The sequence below is a fragment of the Garra rufa genome, chromosome 5 (assembly GCF_049309525.1).
Source record: "Garra rufa chromosome 5, GarRuf1.0, whole genome shotgun sequence".
In the NCBI taxonomy this organism is placed as follows: Eukaryota; Metazoa; Chordata; class Actinopteri; order Cypriniformes; family Cyprinidae; genus Garra; species Garra rufa.
The window spans coordinates 47734303-47754169 of record NC_133365.1 but is presented as its reverse complement, the minus strand read 5'-3'; the positions used below and the strand labels follow the sequence as shown (position 1 = coordinate 47754169).

General features: G+C 35.4%; 2 protein-coding genes and 1 long non-coding RNA gene across 3 annotated transcripts; 2 read left to right on the top strand and 1 right to left on the bottom strand.

Annotated features, from left to right (window-relative positions):
* Nucleotides 1-5761: 5761 nt before the first annotated feature.
* ccl19a.2 (chemokine (C-C motif) ligand 19a, tandem duplicate 2) lies at nt 5762-7772 on the top strand. Its single transcript, XM_073841449.1, has 4 exons — nt 5762-5953; nt 6262-6382; nt 7191-7304; nt 7479-7772. The coding sequence occupies exons 1-3, from the start codon at nt 5860-5862 to the stop codon at nt 7294-7296; spliced, it is 321 nt and encodes a 106-aa protein (XP_073697550.1). The 5' UTR covers nt 5762-5859; the 3' UTR covers nt 7297-7304; nt 7479-7772.
* Nucleotides 7773-9925: 2153 nt separating this feature from the next.
* ccl19a.1 (chemokine (C-C motif) ligand 19a, tandem duplicate 1) lies at nt 9926-12723 on the top strand. Its single transcript, XM_073841406.1, has 4 exons — nt 9926-10129; nt 11567-11690; nt 11870-11990; nt 12419-12723. Exons 1-4 carry the CDS (start codon nt 10054-10056, stop codon nt 12455-12457), a joined length of 360 nt encoding a protein of 119 aa, XP_073697507.1. The 5' UTR covers nt 9926-10053; the 3' UTR covers nt 12458-12723.
* Nucleotides 12724-16638: 3915 nt separating this feature from the next.
* Nucleotides 16639-18300, bottom strand: LOC141334287 (uncharacterized). The gene is made up of 4 exons (XR_012355535.1): nt 18146-18300; nt 17863-17917; nt 17338-17438; nt 16639-16778 (listed from the first exon to the last, which is right to left on the bottom strand). It is a non-coding gene; the product is annotated as an uncharacterized lncRNA (long non-coding RNA).
* Between the last annotated feature and the right edge of the window lie 1567 nt (nt 18301-19867).

Below are 19867 nucleotides of genomic sequence, written 5' to 3'. Positions count from 1 at the left end.
TAAGGTCCTTTTTTTATTGGTCTCATGAAATATTCTAATTTTGTGAAAAACTGGATTTTTTGTTGTCTTTAATCCATAATCATCAAAACTGAAACAAGTAAAGGCTTGAAATATTTTACTTTGTGTGTAGTGAATATAACTTACAAGTTTCTCTATTTGAAACAAATTATTGAAATAAATGGAGTTTCCCTCGATATTCAAATTTTTTGGCACATACCTGTATATTACACAGACGATAGCCCTGGCCTTACCTGCTTTAAGCTGTTTTACAATCAATCAACAAACCAGTCTGGCTAGTCTGGGAGACTAGCCAAGACCAGCAAACTACTTTAGGCTGGTTTATCTAGTAGAGCTTTAGGAGCTACAGACTGGTAGCGTACTTAAGTCAAAAAAGTCTTATGTTAAAATAATTGTGTTAATTCTAAATTTAAACTATAAAACATTTACATTTTTTGTTTAATTTTAAATAACATGCAAATAAATAACATTCCAATAGGTATTTTATTGTCATAGTAAAGTGCACTTCTTTTTCACAAGGGTTCCATGACTGTACTTTCCCTGTCAAAAATAAAAACTTAAACCAGCCTAAGATGGTTTGTTGGTCGCCCAACCTGGTGTGCATTTCCCAAAATCATTGATAGCCAATGGTCACAAGTTCCGCTGAGCTCTTTTGGTAATGACCTGTGACCATAGTTACTTTTGGGAAACGCACCCCCGGTAGTAAGGCTGGTCTGCTGGCTGGTTTTAGAAAGATTTGATTTTGCATGTCAAATAAGATCAGTGAAAGGCAATTTGAAATATGTTACATTTTAATCAGATGTATTTTAAAACATCTAAAATGCAGATCCAAATACAGATACTGTAGAGCTGAAATGATCTACAAAAGGAAGTGTGAATGAAGCCTATATATCAAGCGTTATTTGTGTGGGCTGTTTGTGTGCATGTGAAATTGCGTGTGCATTTGTGGTTTTGTCAGATTGTTTATTTGTTTCATCTTTTCTTGTCACAGGAGCCCATATTACATCACCTACATGCTTCCCAGACCAAGAACAGATATAAAGTGGGCTTGCATGCTCCCATGGTTTCCTGTAAACCACGTGACTGAAACAACTTGATCAGACTTGCTTCCCCTCCAGCAATTTCAGGTAAAGATGGGCTGTCGCAGACCAGAAGCACTAACTGTCTTATTTCCACATTTGCTGTTTAGCTTCCAAAAATATCACTAGTTTTACTCAATACATTAATCCATGATTATTAAGTAAAATGAATGCTTTATATTTTAAGTGAGACTTGAATGACTCGAATATCAGAGCATGAACATATAAACACAGGTATGCAATTGCAAAGAAAACACCTTGGAATATGTATATAATTGAAGCATATGATCTAACCTAAATTTCAATAACAATAGCTGCAGCTATGAGCTAGGACTTGTAACTAGGTCAATTATTTCTTGCACAGCTTAAAATCTTAAAGATGAGCTTTAGAGCACCAGTGTAGCAAAGTAGGTCAGAGACCTTTTAGTCCCACAAGCCCGAATTCTATAGAAGTCAATAAATTGTTTTGTCATACACTGACATCTTAATAACATATAATTTATATTAAACAAATAGAAGTATCTTATTATGGATTGAGCAAGAATGTATTACTTTATAATCACACTTAAAAAATTTGGTATAAAATAGCTGGTGTGCATGAGAAAAATCCTTCAGGTTCCCAAATTCTTAGTTTTTTTTGCATTTCCAACAATGACTATATGATTTTGAGATCCATCTTTTCACACTGAGGACAACTAAGGGACTCATATGCAACTATTACAGAAGGTTCAAATGCTCACTGATGCTCCAGAAGGAAAAATTATGCATTAAGACCTGGGGGTGAAAACTTTTGAACAGAATGAAGATGTGTGCTTTTTTCTTATTTTGCCTAAAAAATGATATTTTTTTCATTTAGTACTGCCCTTCAGAAGCTACAGAAAATACTTACATGTTCTCCAGAAGACAAAATTAGTTACATTTACCACGATCTTGGAATTCAAAAAGTATTCACCCCCCGGGTCTTAATGCATCGTGTTTCCTTCTGAGGCATCAGTGAGCATTTGAACCTTGTGTAATAGTTGCATATGAGTCGCTCAGTTGTCCTCGGTGTAAAAAGATGGATCAAAATTTGTTTCATTCCACAGCCTCTTGCTTTCGGCATAATAAAATAATTTCAAATCAATATTTCATGCCTGAAGTTCAAGGCTTTCTCAGCAAAAGCAATATGGGGGTTTTCTGTTGATCCCTTGTGGTTTGTTATTTGGCCATTGTTGGCTTTATTGCTCTAAAATTACTGGAAAGGTTTGCCACTTCCCCCGACGTTGTACAACTGAGAAACCACCAAGGGTCTTTTTTCTGCCAGTGAAAGTGCTTTTTGTTATTTGTTCATTGCACTGTAGATGAAACCGCACATATGTTTGTCCATTTTTGCATTTGAGAATGTTTTGCAACGCTTTCAGGTAGATCACAAATTTTTTACCTGTTCTGAGATGCGTCTCAGATTGCATTGGATTTGTTTGCTCTGTAGATGATTACAGAAAAGCAAACAAAACATCTTATACTTTGGAAATAATTCAACTTGTCTATTTTTCCCGATCAAATATCAGAAATTAAGGTGCTTGCCATTACATCTGTGGATCTCTTTCATGAAACATGAGCGGAGTGGATTTCTATGTAAATAGCTTGTATGTGAAACCCTTTGGGTTTCAGAACTGCTCACCAAAAATTTGTTCTGCTTGTGTTTATACTCTTGGGCAAAAATGTGCCTAAGTAAAAAAAGATAAATATTTACCTTTTAATGATGCATATTTGTGGCATTTTAACTATAAATTACAGCTCAGGAAGTTGCACAAAAACTGTAAATAAAGTAATTTAGGACAGGGAGTTCTCTATAAATGTGGAAAACTTGCAGACTGCATTTTATAGAAAGAAGAGTCAATGTTGTTCCATTCAATACTGATTGAAAATCTCTCCCAGTTAGTTAGAGTTTAATATAAGACCAAATATTCTTTATATACGGTTTAAATCTGGACTCTGGACAGGCCCAAAGATGAGACTGATGGGCTTGATTTCAAGCAGCTTCTTGGTTATCTCTGCAGCGTGGGCAGGAGCATTTCTTGTTTCTTGAAAAATAACATCTGATCATTCCTCTTAAGATAACAACCTTTCATTGGTGGGAAGCAAGCTGTTCTGCAATTTTCTTTTAAACTCCAAAGCATTACTTGACTTTTCACTGATAGTGAAGCAGCTAACCAATACCAGCATCACTGTGGTAGGTGCATTCAGATCTTCAAAGACGCCGCTTTGGTGCATCAGCATGCAACTTGTGTTTTATCGTGACTCATCACTCCACAAAATTCTGCTGAACCACTCTAAATCAAACTTTCTATATTCTGCCGAAAACCTCATTCTGTCTTTGATGTTTTTCTTGCTTAATTCTTAGTTGCTTAAGTGCTAATTTCCTCATCAGTAAGCTGTGAAAAAGACCATTGATCAATTAAAAAAAATGTATTACCACTGCTGTTTGTTTTCTTCTAAAACTGAGGAATAAAAACTCTAAACTTGCACACTTAATAGCACATCATAAATGTGATAGGTTATTGGCACGAACACACTTTGTTGTTTTTGAAAAGCTACGGTAAATCGGAGCGGCGAAAGTGATCATTGTGCCAAGTTGTGCTTTTTTAAAAACGAAACTGAGCTGTGCATATATGGGTGGAAGGCTGAGAATATTAAGCAAATAAAATTCCTTTTCATTTAGCAGTTGAGATCTGGCTAGTGTTGAATTGTAATTGCACATTTCCCCTTTAGTCTTTTTACAATAGTGATGCTCTAGGCGTTTTTGTAGGTGCTTCACGGAAAGGCACACACCCTTGAATCTGTGCCAAGCTCTCTGATATCAAAAGGCATTCAGCTATTCATTATTAAGATAATGACATGTTTGGATCACTTAAACACCCTTTTGTTGAACGGGAATGTTTGGAAAGGTCGAGATTAGGATAGAACTAATATATACTGAATTGAAATACAGTGGAGTCCAAAAGTCTGGGCCTACTGAAAATCTGGGATTCAAAATGTTAAAAAATAAGCAAGTTTTGGTGCATGTGTATACTTATTACTTATCGTTGATCAGATTATGTCTAGATAGATATACAGATAAATAGATATGGGACAATATCCCATAGATGTATGGGACAAAATTATCGATTTTTCTTTTATGCCAAAAATCATTAGGATATTAAGTAAAGATCAAGTTTCATGGAGATATTTTGTAAAATTCCTGCTGTAAATATATCAAAACTTAATTTTTGATTAGTAATATGCATTGCTAAGAACTTAATTTGGACAACTTTAAAGGTGATTTTCTCAATATTTTTTTTTTGCCCCCTCAGATTCCAGATTTTCAAATAGTTGTATTTCGACCAAATATTGTCCTATCCTAACAACTTAATTTTTTATTATTAATATGAATTGAAAAGTACCTTAATTTGGACAACTTTAAAGGCAATTTTCTCAATATTTAGATTTTTGTAATTTTATTTTTTGCACCCTGAGATTCCAGATTTTCAAATAGTTGTATCTCAACCAAATATTGCATGAAGATATTTTGTACAATTCTTACTGTAAATATATCAAATATGTCAAATATATTAAATTTATAATATTATATTAAATTTTATAATAATATGCATTGCAAAGAACTTCATTTGGACAACTTTAAAGGCGATTTTCTTAATATTTAAAAAAAAATTTCACCCTAAGATTCCAGATTTTCAAATAGTTGTATCTCGACCAAATATTGTCCTATCCTAACAATGCATTGTATTAAAATGATAGATTTTTCTTTTAGGTCAAAAATCATTTAGGATATTAAGTAAAGATCAAGTTCCATGAAGATATTTTGTAAATTTCTTGCAGTAAATATATAAAAACGGAATTTTAATTAGTATTATGCATTGCAAAGAACTTTAAAGGCGATTTTCTCAATATTTACATTTTATTTTTATTTTTTGCACAGAGATTTCAGATTTTCAAATAGTTGTATTTCGACTAAATATGGTCCTATCCTAACAACTTAATTTTTGATTAGTAATATGCATGGCTAAGAACTTTATTTGAACAACTTTAAAGGCGATTTTTCTCAATATTTTTATTTTTTATTTATTTTTTTGAACCCTGAGATTCCAGATATTCAAATAGTTGTATCTCAGCCAAATACTGTCATATCCTAACAACCATGCATCAATGGAAAGCTTATTTATTCAGCTTTCAGATGATGTATAAATCTCAATTAAAAAAAAATTGACCCTTATGACTGATTTTGTGGTCAAGGATCACATATGAAGTAATATGCATATACTGAGAAATTGCAAACGATTTCAATTCGCTCAAACCGCTAAGCTGATAATATAATTTTTAATGTAAAAATCAAAAAAGTAAAAAAGATAATAATCTAGCAGAAATCAATTTTGTTTCTTTGGAGATTATAAAAGTTGTGAGCATCAAACCGTTATGCAACTCTATTAAAAACCCCCTAAGTATTTCTCTGAGAGTTCAGCTGAATTCATATGTGTCGTGTTGTTTATCTGCAGTTAAATGAATGATCAGGGTCATGCACCCCTGCAGACAATTCTACGGGAATAGAGTGGAGAAAAGCGGCAAAGAATGTGGGAATGATAAATAGAAGTGAAACTGATGCTTTTACGAGATGGGGGTGGAGCGAGTACGGTAAGTCTTTGTGTGAAAGCGAAAGTTTGCTCAATTTTTGTGTATAAATACCTGCACCTGATACCTGCACATCACACCTGTGCACAATTGTCTGATGATCTTGTGGCGACCAAACACAAAGACAAAAATGCAGACCGCAACAGTAACTCTTCTGATCATTTCTGCAGTCTTCTGGTGCAACACAGAAGGTAAGAAACTCTCATGGCACACTTCATGCAGCTTCTCAGAAGCAACCTACAGAATTTCAAACTGAAACTTGTTCTGAATTGAGATCTGGCTGCAGCTCATGCTTAATAAAGAAAGAAAGAGCCAGCTGTTTTCTGAGCTGGCTTGCTTTCCTCAAAGATTTGGTTGTAGTAACTGTGGGAGCAAGTTCCCGTAAATCCAAAAAATGCTAAGAAACAGGCCAAGTTTTGTTCTTGCATGGGGTCAAATACATATAGAGTCAAGGGGTTTCCCATGAAAAGCGTTGCTAATGCCATCCTTTCATTCTCAGCTATTCCAGATGGAGCTGTGGACTGCTGTCTGACCACCAAAGACACTCGTATTCCGATTCAGATTGTTGCATCTTACTTTCAACAAACCACAGAGAGTGGTTGTGCCATTCCGGCTACTGTGTAAGTATCTGTTTAGATTCTTTATTGGCATTGATGGTTCCATGAAGAACCTTTAAAGGAGTAGTTCACTTTAAGAACAAAAATTTACAGATAATGTACTCACCCCTTGTCATCCAAGATGTTCATGTCTTTCTTTCTTCAGTCGTAAAGAAATGGTGTTTTTTTAGGAAAACATTTCAGGGTTTTTTTTCCATATAATGGACTTCTATGGTGCCCCCGAGTTTGAACTTCCAAAATGCAGGTTAAAAGCATTTATAAAGGGCTCTAAATGATCCCAGCCAAGGAAAAAGGATCTTATCAAGCAAAACGATGGGTTATTTTCTAAAAACATTTACAACTTATATACTTTTTAAATTCAAAGGCTCATCTTGCCAAGCTAGACAAGATGAGCATTTGAGGTTAAAAAGTATATAAATTGTATTTTCTTTTTTAGAAAATAACCCACTGTTTTGCTAGATAAGACCCTCCTTTCCTCGGCAGTGATTTAGATGTGGTTAAGAGCCCTTTAAAGCTGCATTTCGAAAGTGCAAACTCAGGGGCACCATAGAAGTCAATTATATGGAGAGAAATCCTGAAATGTTTTACTCAAAAACATAATTTCCTTACGACTGAAGAAAGAAAGACATGAACATCTTGGATGACAAGGGGTGAGTACATTATATGTAAGTTTTTGTTCTGAAAGTGAACTACTCCTTTAACATCCATTTAACTGCAAATGGTTCTTTATACAGGAAGAAAACTAGTTCTTTATGGCAAGCCACGGTTTATGGGTTATATTAATGTATGTTCCTTCTTTCTGTTCCCATAGATTCATCACCAAAAAGGACAAGAAACTGTGCGCTCCACCAGAGAAAAACTCCTGGATTAGCAAGATCATCACTCACTTGGAGAAGAAGAAAAAAACTCCCCAGTAGGGACACAGGTACAAAAAACTTCCCTCTTCAAGATCTTACTTCTGCTCTTATATTTCTGTGACATCTCACAGACATATTTAAAGCCAAATCTTAGCAGAAGTAGTGCAGTTCTTCTTCCTTGAAATTGTTTTCTGGCTCCTGATAACAAAAACCTAATCTGGTTTCGTTTTCCTGCTTCACAGATGGGAGGCAAACACGATGACCCTGCATTGCACTGAGCAACACTGGACAGACAGGAAGTGACTACACTTAACCATTAACTGCCAAAGTGATTTTTAAAAGACATTTACAAAGTGGACATGCATGGTTGAACTTTGTAAATGATTCAAAGCGAATATGATGTTTGTTTATATCTGACTGTAGTGTTTTACTGTAGCAATTATGAGTCTTATATTTTTGCATGAATTATCCTGTGAACTGTGTCTGTATTTTTAGGACTTTTGTTAATGTATGTAGCATGCTTTGTGAATTTTTTTTCTAAGAATGATTTGTAAATAAATTCCTTTTTTATTAAATATCCTGTGCATTGCAATTATTTCATCTAAAGCACCTCACAAATTATGGATGTTTATAAATGTTATTTAAGAATCCTGTTAAAATAAAAGGATTTGCGCTTAGTGTTTGTTCTTCCTAAAGCTCAATTGTGGCTGCTGTTAAATGCACTTGCATTTTCGAATACTTTTATATGAAATTGATGTATACACAGTCAGTTATGTTTTCAGAGCAGGACAAAACATCTGATATATCGAAAGAGATCTGTGCATTAGTTTGAATGCAGCCTGTTAAAGCTGCCACTGTCTATTATCTCACCAGCAAAAATCAAATGGCAGTAATGCTGAGGAAAAAAGAAAAACCAACAACTATTGTCAGTAAACTTTCAGATAAAGAACACTCATTTTATATAAGTATTTTTTTTAAAAACTAGCCTGCTTATATAATAAAAAAGTCAATTAAAAAAATTAATTTGATATAAAATGTATATGAAAATGTAACCACGTGCAGTAATATTAAAAACTGAGAATTTGAATCGTGATATTTAGTTGATAATGAAAATTGTAATACTTTTAGGATGACAGTACTGACATACAGAGATTCCAACTATAAACAAAAAGCATAGAAACTATAATTTTAAAATGTAAAGATGTATTTGCACAGCAGAAACATTAATTGGGGAAAAAATGTAGATCAAAAATCGTTTTGGATTCAGATCGTGACTCCCAGAATCGGATCAGATCATGAAGTGCCTGAAGATTCCCACCCCTAGTAAACAATGGGCTAATTTTCATTTTTGGGTGAACTAACCCTTTAAACCAAATGCCGTACCATAATTATTCCCCATTACAAGTATAAACGCCCACGGATATCGAGTGAAATCCGCGTTGAGAAACTCTTTCAGTGGCTGCGGCGGCATGACAAGCGTCGGCATGTTTACATCCTGCATTTGTAAGCTTATTCAGTAGCTGTTGTTTACTAAATGCCTCAAAGGCATAGGCACGCTAGTAAAACCAGTGAGGACTTACATCGATTCTCTTGTTGCCCTTCGGCTGAAAATTACATCTAAAAGCCACACAATGTGGCATCGTATCATTTTCAGAGTTGTGTTGTGGTAAAAATAGCAACAAGTAGGGTTAGTAGCTCAACGAGTGCAGCCATTTCACGTAATTGAAATAATGGTGCTCCCTATAGTCCTAAAAATGTTTACAACGATGTGGATTGTTCAAAATAAGTCTTTCATGGGTTTTCTACTTCATATTTCAGTAAGAGACATAATTTATGTTATATTATGCCATACAAGCCTTAATACCCAGGGTTTCCTTAAATTTACCAGATGCCGTGCATAATGTTCGTGCATAAGATTGCATTTACCCTCAGGTGTTTGTGTTGTCAAACGGTTGATATAGAGAAATGATGGTTCTTAATAGGCAGCACGTATATAAAAAGAATGTGTGCCGTCTGAAATTGTTGGGACTTTCCTATCCTATTCAAATGCACAATTGCAGTGCTGAATAGAAAGGCATGTTTACACCCATAATACTTTTTAGGTTTGCTCTACACTCATAAGCATGGAGTAACTGTGTGTTTACAACTCTTAATATTCAGCCATTGAGCCAATCTTATTAAGACATTAAACAGAAGATACAAGTGTACAATAAACCCAACAGAATTCACTGTGCTTTCCAATCACACTCTCTCTCTCTCTCACACACACACACACACACACACACACACACCCACACCCCAATAATAATTAACTCTGTGACATGAGTAAACATTAACAGTAATCATATAACTTTTTTTTACTTAGTGGAATTCCCAGCTCTTCGTTGATAAGGATCAGTAAATATACATGAAGTCAACCAAACAGTTTGTCAGGTTTATCCGAACTGCTTCTTCCGTCATATCGAAACATTTGCCAAGTCTGGTGGCCTTTGAGTGAGAAAGTTATGTGAGAGTTCTGTATGTGGGTTTAAGCGGAAAAGAGAAAAACATAGGAACAGAGACAGAGAAAGGGATGCATTGTGCCTTAAATTTGGCCCTTGTTCAAAGTCTTTTGTCCGGGTCACAACCTCTTTCAACCTCTGTTGCTTGGCCATTTTTACAGGACAGGGAGGGACCTTGGAGTAAAAACGAAACTTAACCTAGTCCTATAAAGCAGGGATGTGCTGAAGCAGTGAGAAGAGAGTGTTGGGAAGATCCTCCAGCTGCTTCAGCAGGACAGACGCCACACTTGTTCTACTATCTCCTGTAGCGGTTGCCATGGCTTCAGTCCTTAAATCTGTGCTGTGTGTGGTTCTCTGTGCGCTGGCGCTCTTTCTCTGCAGCAGTCCGGCAGGTAGGTCATGTTTTCTTCCTTCATCTGTTTACTGTGTTTCACGAATGCATGGAGAATCTAATTTATTTTTCATTTATGTAGTTGATGTCTTTTGATCTTTCATATATGATAGCAGATCACCCAACTTGACAGTTCTAGTTATTCATCAGAGAAAAAAAAAACCCAATCATATTTTCAGATTAACTAAAAAGACTCAAACTCTATGTATTATTGTATTTATATATCAAAAATTTAAATATATGAAATATATATTATTAAGCTAATTAATGTAATTTAATTCAACTAATTATTAATATTAATATTATTATTAATACATTTTCAGTCTTAAAAAGTCCTTTTGTGTTTTATGTATATGTATATATAAAATGTAAAATATATGTAATATAATTATAAATTATATTATGACACACACATATATATATATATATATATATATACATATACATTACGTATTATTTATATATTAAACATTTTATAACATGTAAATTAAATGTAATTCAAATGTAAATATATTACATATGATATATATATAATTTTAATGAATGTAATGTAATATGACAATTGATTATTAATAAATATATATTTATATATATATTTAGAAAATGAAAAAGTACATACGTAATTTTATAAATATATAAATTACACATTATTTATATATATAAAAAATTCTAAAATGTAAATATTACAAATGTAAATATATTTAATTTATTACATGTTAAATATATACAATTAAGGAAATGAATGTGATTAATATAATAATTGATTATTAATAAATATATATTTATAAATATTTAGAAAATGTAAATTTATATATATATATATATATATATATATATATATATATATATATATATATATTATTTATATATTAACAATTTAAAAAATAACTATTAAAAATTTAAATATGTTTAATATATTACATATTAAATATATAATATTACACAAATACATGTGATTTATTATGCTACATATAGTATATAATTTTATAAATATATACATATTATTTATATATTAACATTTTTAATTGAGATTTAATATAATAAATTATTAATAAATATATATTTATATATATATATATATATATATATATATATATATATATATATATATATATATATATAAAATTAAAAGTTATATTATATATTAGTGTGTGTATATAATTTAAAAAAATTATAATAAAATTTTTAAAATGCTTCAGCATATCTTAAACCACAGTGTGTAGTGAGTTATTACTCCCACTTGATTCCAGCTGTGCAATGTACATATGTTTCGGTTTAGACTGCAAACTATTGTGTACAGCATAGTCAATTTTTCTTTTTATGCCAAGACATTTTTTTGAGCCTCTAGAGGCAGAAACAGGTGGTGCTAAATAATCTTTCTCCTATATTTAAATCTCACGCCTCTCATCATTTTTTCCCCCTACTTTTTCTTTCGCAGATGCTCAGCAAGACTTAGCATTGGACTGTTGCCTGACGGTTAGCCATAAAAGCATCCCTAAACACGTCCTCCTCACTTACCGGAAGCAGTTAAAAGTTGACGGCTGCCCCCGAGATGCGGTTGTGTAAGTATATTCTTCAAAGGAAAACATTGTTCTGGGTCATGTGTGGGAGCCTGGGAGAAAATGAAACTATTTATGGTCACATTTCCAAACAAAGCAGATGTGAAATGAGAAATGCCACTGAGTGTAGCATACAGTGCTTGAATTGTCTAGATAATGTGCAATACTCAACTATCTTTCAGATTCACGACCAGAAAGGGTTTCCACCTTTGTGCCCCGCCTGCAGAGGAAGAGCTTTGGGTTAAAGATGCAATCAAGTTTCTGGACACTAGGCTCTGGAAGTGCAAAGGAAACAAATTTCATGTATGTTACTCACTACAGATTTAGCATAGCTTCAGTTTTCGTTTCTCAGTCATCATTTGATGACATAAAGCTGGTTGCGAAATGGTGCGTCATTGTTATTGCACGAGCCCTGCAGCAGGTCACTTTCTCTATTCTGGTTTTCCTCTGACTCATGTGACATTGTTTATATGTAGTAGATCACGATTTGGATGTTATATTCTTACTCATACAAAACCACAAACTATTCAGCTGCGAAACCACAAGCCAAAACATCCTCCTGCGGCAAAGCCTTAAACCGACCACCAACAATGAAGACTCAGTTAGACTGATGTTGCATTATACATGAAGCATGTGCAGCAAATCTGTATTTCAAATGATAGAATTAGTATCAAATAACTCTTTGAATAATTACATCAACTAATGGGTTTCTCTGTGTTTTTTAATTTCAGGAGAAACGCTGTCACGGCCTGAAGAATTTGTCTTTTTGAGTGAACAAATACGCATATGCAGACATATATTAAATGGCAGCTGATGCAGTCATCGTGACATAGCTCATATCTCCTAACAGTTTCTGTAATACATTTACTGTGGGTTCTTCCTCTTTTAGCATTACCTAAATTAATCAAAACTTTGTTGTCTGATCTCCTATATTTGATAGTGTGAACATATATTTTTCTATTTTTTGTACTATTTTGATTTAATTGTCGTTTTGCATTTTCAGAGTGAATAAATTGGTTTGCAAAAATGTAAAAATATTGGTGGCATTGTATTCTTCCTGACTATAGACATGATAAATGTGATCCTGGACCACAAAACCAGTCATAAGTCTGACATAAGCTGAATAAATACGTTTCCCATTGATGTATGGCTTGTTAAAATGGGACAATATTTGACAACTATTTGAAAATCTGGAATCTGAGGGTGAAATAAAATCAAAATATTGAGAAAATTGCCTTTAAAGTTGTCCAAATGAAGTCCTTAGCAATGCATATTACTAATCAATAATTAAGTTTTGATACATTTATGGTAGGAAATGTACAAAATATCTTCATGGAACATCATCTTTACTTGATATCCTAATAATTTTGGCATAAAAGAAAAATAATATATAATAATTTTGACCCATACAAAGTATTTTTGGCTATTGCTACAAATATACCCGTGCTACTTAAGACTGGTTTTGTGGTCCAGAGTCACAAATACATAAAAATCTCACACACATAGGCACACATTCATCTAAATAGAGAGTTACACTTAACTGCATTCTCTCTTTATGAAACACTTTTTCATTTTTGTGCGCAGTTTTGTACCCAGATCAGGGTCAGAAATGATTTTTACCATTAAGGGGAGACTCTGCAGGCAAAAACATTTTTTTTTTTTTTCATGCACCTGTCAAATTTGAGATTTTGGGCTTTTTGGTGTTTCATAAAGTGTTTTTTTTTTTTTCAGACTAATTTCAGACTTTTTTTTTCAGAAAACACCCCCCCAAAAATTAAGTGTTCCTTTTATAGCACTTTATCTATTTCTGTCAATAGATTTCAATTACAATCCATATTTTTAAAGGCAGTTTTTTCAAAATGAGTTTTTTCTCCTACACTGAGCCATACATCTCTACTTTAGTAACACTTACACACACCAAACTTTACATTTTTTTTCCTGTCTATATACTGAAGGTTTTTAGAGAGGGATTTGTTCATATATAATTTGCGTGAATATATACAACATTTTATCCCCCAAAATTGTGCAAATATATTGATTTCTGTAAGTATTTTCTAAATTATAGAGAGACAAAAATTTGATTCCCTCTGTAAAAACTTTTGACTCTAATATGTCAAAAAAGTAAACAAGAATTTTAAAACTGATATCCAATGGTTTAGATTTTTGTACTAGAAATGCAAATCAGCGAAGTTCTCTTACAAGAGGGAACGAGTACTGCGTAAGAAGTATCTTACGCTAGGGGAAAATCCTTTTCTGCGAGATATTGAAGCCAAAAATTATCCTTAATTTTGAAATAATGTAAAGCGCGTTGCAGCAGCATACAGACATAGGCGAAACAGCTTGCGCGCCTATTGGCTGCTCTGCGGCAACTGCAGCAGCCTATTAGAGCGAGGCCTGACGCGACGCCAGATCCAATGGGGGCATTTTGCGCCCTTTGCGTCGCTTCGCGCCCTTTTCGTAGCTTCCCGCCTAAAAGGGCGTGGTCTAGACCTATAAATATCGCTCATAGGCAGCTATTATCTGATTTTTCATCCTTCAAGCGAAGCACACGCATCGCTGGAGCCGGATAAGAAGCCGCCGTTTGACTGCAAGCATCTCAGCGGGACGAGCCACTGAAGCTGCTGGCCACGCCGCCTTCCGTGCATTCCTGCTGCGCTTTCCGGCGCCTATATCCTTTATAATCTACAGTGTGTGTCGCCGCTGCGATACACACTGTTTCTCTAAAAAGAGCAAAGCGTCTTTTTAAAGATGCCTTCATACGGCTCGTGCAGATGCCAATGGTGACTCTGAGGACTTGCCTTGCCTTCTTCACTGAGACTGCTCCCCCGCCCGCCGCGGTGTAGCGCCGTAAAAAGCGCCGTGCCCAGCGGGCCCCGGACACTTCCCCCAGCCGACAAAGCTCGCCGGTTCGCCCGCCTGCTTCATCGACCTCGTCAGCCTCTGTTCCGGACGTAAAGCGGCCGCTGTCTGCCACCGCTTCCATCGACGCCGCTGACGAGGGGGGCCATGAAGGAGGAAGAGGTTTCTGATTCTGATTTCCGTTTCCCGCCAAAGCAGGAACGCGCATGCTGCTCAGAAGAGGCGATAGCAGCCCACTTATGTCTGCCCTCCGCTGGACGGCGTGCTAAGTCGGCCCTCCCCTCTAAAGCTTGCCGTCAGACGTCAAACCTGCTTCGCCGCCGCCTAGCCGCGTCAGCGCTGCGTAACATGGTCTCTCACCGTTGCTGAGAGGCACCCGTGGTTAACGCTTTCTGACGTTTTTCTCGTCTGGCCGCCGCCCCGCCAGACGCGGCCCGCGGCCCAGGATTGAGTTGAAACCTGAGCCTCCGAAATCGTCCTAGCACAACTGGGAAAACGACGGTGTACGAGTCCCGCTGTTGCCGGACCCCCACCAAAGTTATTCGCTCGTCCAGTTCCAGGAAATGTGACTGTTCCAGTGTTTTCTGCAGCCAACAAACCGGCTCCGTCGCCCGTTTGCCTGCACACAAAAGTCGTTCCCACGGCTACACAGATAAACCCCCAATAAAGTGTATTGTCTGGTGTCCCGGCCACGGCCGATGGTGTTTCATGTGTCGTAAGAATGCCCACTAACCAGTGCTCATCTCTAACGTTACACACAAGCACAGCGCACATAAAATCGACACAGATCGATTGCGCTTCACAACCGGCCACGGCCGATGGTGTTTCACGTGTAAGAATGCCCACTGCAGTGCTCATCTCTACACACAAGCACAGCGCACTTAAAATCGACACAGATCGATTGCGCTTCACAACCGGCCACGGCCGATGGTGTTTCACGTGTAAGAATGCCCACTGCAGTGCTCATCTCTACACACAAGCACAGCGCACTTAAAATCGACACAGATCGATTGCGCTTCACAACCGGCCACGGCCGATGGTGTTTCACGTGTAAGAATGCCCACTAGCAGTGCTCATCTCTACACACAAGCACAGCGCACATAAAATCGACTCAGATCGATTGCGCTTCACACGTGGTAAATATGCCCGCTTCACAGTGGCCACAGACACCACATTATGCACGTCAAACGGTTTCTGTGAAAACGAAACCAAAAGTGCATTCGCTCTACGCAGGCGAACGTTGTTTGGAGTGTGTTAAATGTGCCCGCTGCCCCACAGCCACATCCACACACAGACATAATAGTTCCCGCTATCAGCGTGCCCCATGCCTCAACCCAGCAAACATTTGGACGTGTAATGACCGTTGAAAAGACGTCCGTCCGACACGTCCCGTCATGGTTGAAAAATAGTTCCAAAATGGAAGTTGAACCGACGTCTTTTCTGGCCGTGAATTCCACGTCTTTTCTGGCCGTGAATTCCACGTCTCTTCTGGCCGTGAATTCCACGTCTCTTCACCGCGTCCCTGGACGTCAGAATTAGTCTTCTTCTGGATGTTTATATGGTGTGTTTATGCATAAGTGTAGGCATATAAGCCTGCTTATAAAATAATCATACACTAATTGTGTTAAATCGTAAACAGGCGATTTTGACGTTTACACATCTAAACTTGACAAAGGTTCTAAAAAGGGCCAAAATCGGCCCAGTCATACCGAAACGTCTAGATAGAACACGTTATAATCACGTGTAGATCAAACAACACATTATTTACTTATACATTTAAGTACTTAATATAATTAACTGCATCTGAATATAAGGTTAAGGTTTGATACATGCAATTATGCATAATTTATAGTTATTACAGTAACTACATGTAACAAGGTCACTGTAAAATAAAGTGTTATATTATTAACATTTTAGTAGTTCATTACAAATGATCAAAGATAACGGGATGAACTGAAGTCACAATTTATTTATCACATTTATTTTATGGTTTTAATACAAATTCACCAGGGAAACAGGAAAAATGAACATGTTCATCACGAAACAAATTCAGTTTCATAACTAAATTTAAGGAATTGAGCTGTCACAAATATCTCCGACATCTTTTTCACCCGAAAACTTATTTTTTATAACCCCCACCCCCTGCTCTTCCTGGAGCATGTTTTAGATGTTCAGCCATAGCGCCATCAATTTCCGATTCCGTTGAATTGGGGTTCCACCTCTTCACAGCATCTGAGGGAAGAAAATATGAATGTAAAAAGCAAAAAGTTAAACAAGCACTTATTTTGAAAGTGTTTTTATCTATCAAACTAATTGTACAATGCAGTCGAACAAGACTTTTCCCATCCATTTCATGAACACATTAACCTGTGATATGAGTAACATGAGAACATTATATTTTAGTGGATTTCTCTGACACTCTACATGTCACAGTATTGAGAGCTTCTCTGAGATACCAAATGATTGAATGTTTCACCAGTATCACTCCCTCTTCTTAGTCTTCAAAAAGTCTAAAAGTAATGTAGTGACACTCTTATGGAAATAAGATAATTTGTAATTATTTAAATTTGTCTAATTTTTAAACTGTGTTTCATGAATCAACATCTCAGAAAAATGTTATGCATTTCAAAACAAAGTGACGACTTAATTCGTGATGCAGGATGTTGATTTCATTCATGTCCACATATGAGAACACCGGGGCTAAAACATGTTAATTATGCGTTTGGACATTCCTGATAAAAACAGGTCTTTTAAATAAGACACAAGGAACATACGATGTGTCACAAATTACCTTGTATTATATTATATAAAGGTGTAGCCTTGAATGCAGCCTTTTCCAGCTGGCCACCACCCTGCATGTTGAATTTTGCCATTAAGGCATTTGACATGATTCTGCGAAATAAACGATTCAGTCATAATATTAAAATGCATTGTAAGATCAGTATTACAAATTAGCAGTACTGTGCAGCTTGCCAATTGCATGCAGTGTTAAAACATACACTTTCACAACCACTCTCTATCATGTAATAAGTGCTCTATCCCTATCCAAAGTTTTTGTGACAAGTAATGACTCATTCATTTCTTACACTAACATTATGTTTTTATATCTTGTTTTAAGTCCTACGAACAACCTGATTTAGCACAGACATTACAACTTCAACACAAAAACAGGCAATTATATAAGTAGATATAGTGTGTGACAGAATTATAGTATTACCAAAGGTTGAGGTTATTATTGTGGATACTGTTACTATTGTCATTTTTTTCTGAGATACGACACAGCAAAACACACAAACAATGCTAGGTAAATACATACCTGTTCATACACAGTCTCTGACTGACATTCGGCCAACTCTGGACAGTTGCTGAACCTAAAAGTGACACCACAATCAAAATAATGTAATAATGTTTTGAAAACTCAAGAGCAAGACAGAATTGACAGCAAACAAAAACAATGGTATCGATATTGGCATTAGATTATCGATAAACAACTACTTGTACCTCTAATAAAAGATTTACAAACTGACTGTTTGCAAACTTTGCTTTAATGAATTTCCCATAAATGACCTGCGTTTCAAACACCATATAATATTCCTTACTTGCTGATGGCATGGGGTAATTATCTGGTTCCACCTATTTGAAATTGTAAAACACCAAGGCAGGCTCCACTGTCCCCTCGGATTCTGAGCTGCTGTCCTCTTCCGCTAAGGCATCAAATCTTGCCTTTCGACATCTCCACTTTCTTTTATAGTCAGAGGACATGTTTAGCAAATCTGAAATTACAAAATACTTTTAAAGCACTTATTGAAGTCAGCCAAGCTCAAATTAATTTACAGATTTCAGTGAATTATTCCTGAGCTCCTTCTACAGTTTTAACATATCACAGTCTTTCATTTCATTTATTTTCAGAAATAAACTTTCAGAATGCTACATCTGAGTAGTACTTTTTAATTTAATCTTTAAACATGTTTAATCAACCGATGTGCTCTTATGTGCTGCATGTCATTGATATCAAAGTACATATATACATTTAACTATTGTTTTTTTTTCCCTTTTATAGCTTGCCTAATAATAAAGAAATATATATATGTATATGTGTGTGTGTGTGTGTGTGTGTGTGTGTGTGTGTGTGTGTGTGTGTCAATGCATATAGTATACTGAATATATCATTTTTAATATATCTCATACAAGTCATTAACACAAACACACTTTAACATTCTGTGATAATGCTTACACATAAAACAACAAATTGAGAAAACTTAAACATATTCGAAAGCTGGCTACTTCAACTTTTAATTTTCATAAACTTTTTATTTTGCCACAGATGAGTTTCTTTTTAGGGTTAAAAAAGACCATAGCATTAAACATTAACTTTTAGCATACTAGCTAACTTTAGCCCAAGTTAATTTAACTTGACAGTGTGCTTATACTTGCTTTTGGTTCCTCCGAGTAAAACAAGTAAAAATAAAATACATTAATTAAATATCTCAAAATGTACTTACCCATCGGTGAATTTTTAATGATTTGTAAACTCAAAAAACTCTCTCCTTGTGTACGTTACGGCTCACTCCTCTTCTTCTGGTGTTTTTGGCGATTTTGCCAAACCAGCATAAAAAGATGCATTACCGCCACCTATTGATCTGGAATTTTGAGTATACAAACTGTCATATCTCGAGATAATCTGCTGTAGAGATACCATATCGGGAGATTTGTAACAACATCTTGGCAGCAGTTTTTGCATCCAGCTCAGACTTTAAATTGTGACTTTATGAATAACTTATGTATATAGCCTATATATATATTTAATCATTAAAAACGAAATAATTAAATCATATTGTAATGTATGGGAAACTAGTGGAATAATGGGTAAATGCAGTGATTTCACACTTAACTACAAGCAATTTGTGAATAGAATTTGACATAAAACAAGATGTAAAACAAATGGAAGTTTTTTAAATAAAGATTTCCGTGCTGGTTTGCATGGGTCTTAAACGTTTAAAGGACGTCAGTGGACGTCTATTAACAACCTCTTAAGAAACTACTTTGGGCACTTAAATTAATTACTGTAGTATGCCAATGTGAATGTGTATGTAAGCACAATTGCTTTTGCATATTTCATAAGGATTTTATAGAGGTTGACGATGGACTATAAATGCACGTGTAAAAGACGTCACCTGCTGGACGTCCTTTCACAACCGAATCACAACCGGGTATATTTTGAACTACACTCAGCTAAAAGTCAAAGTAACAACTTTACATGCAACCACATATAATTGTAGACATGTACAAATGCATCTGAATGCATTTTAAAGAAATATTTT

Coding starts and splice junctions, on each gene's coding strand:
- ccl19a.2 (XM_073841449.1), top strand. CDS start 5,860: ATGATCTTGTGGCGACCAAACACAAAGACAAAAATGCAGACCGCAACA. Junction 5,954..6,261: donor CTTCTGGTGCAACACAGAAG/GTAAGAAACTCT, acceptor TTTCATTCTCAG/CTATTCCAGATGGAGCTGTG. Junction 6,383..7,190: donor TGTGCCATTCCGGCTACTGT/GTAAGTATCTGT, acceptor CTGTTCCCATAG/ATTCATCACCAAAAAGGACA.
- ccl19a.1 (XM_073841406.1), top strand. CDS start 10,054: ATGGCTTCAGTCCTTAAATCTGTGCTGTGTGTGGTTCTCTGTGCGCTG. Junction 11,691..11,869: donor TGCCCCCGAGATGCGGTTGT/GTAAGTATATTC, acceptor ACTATCTTTCAG/ATTCACGACCAGAAAGGGTT. Junction 11,991..12,418: donor GCAAAGGAAACAAATTTCAT/GTATGTTACTCA, acceptor TTTTAATTTCAG/GAGAAACGCTGTCACGGCCT.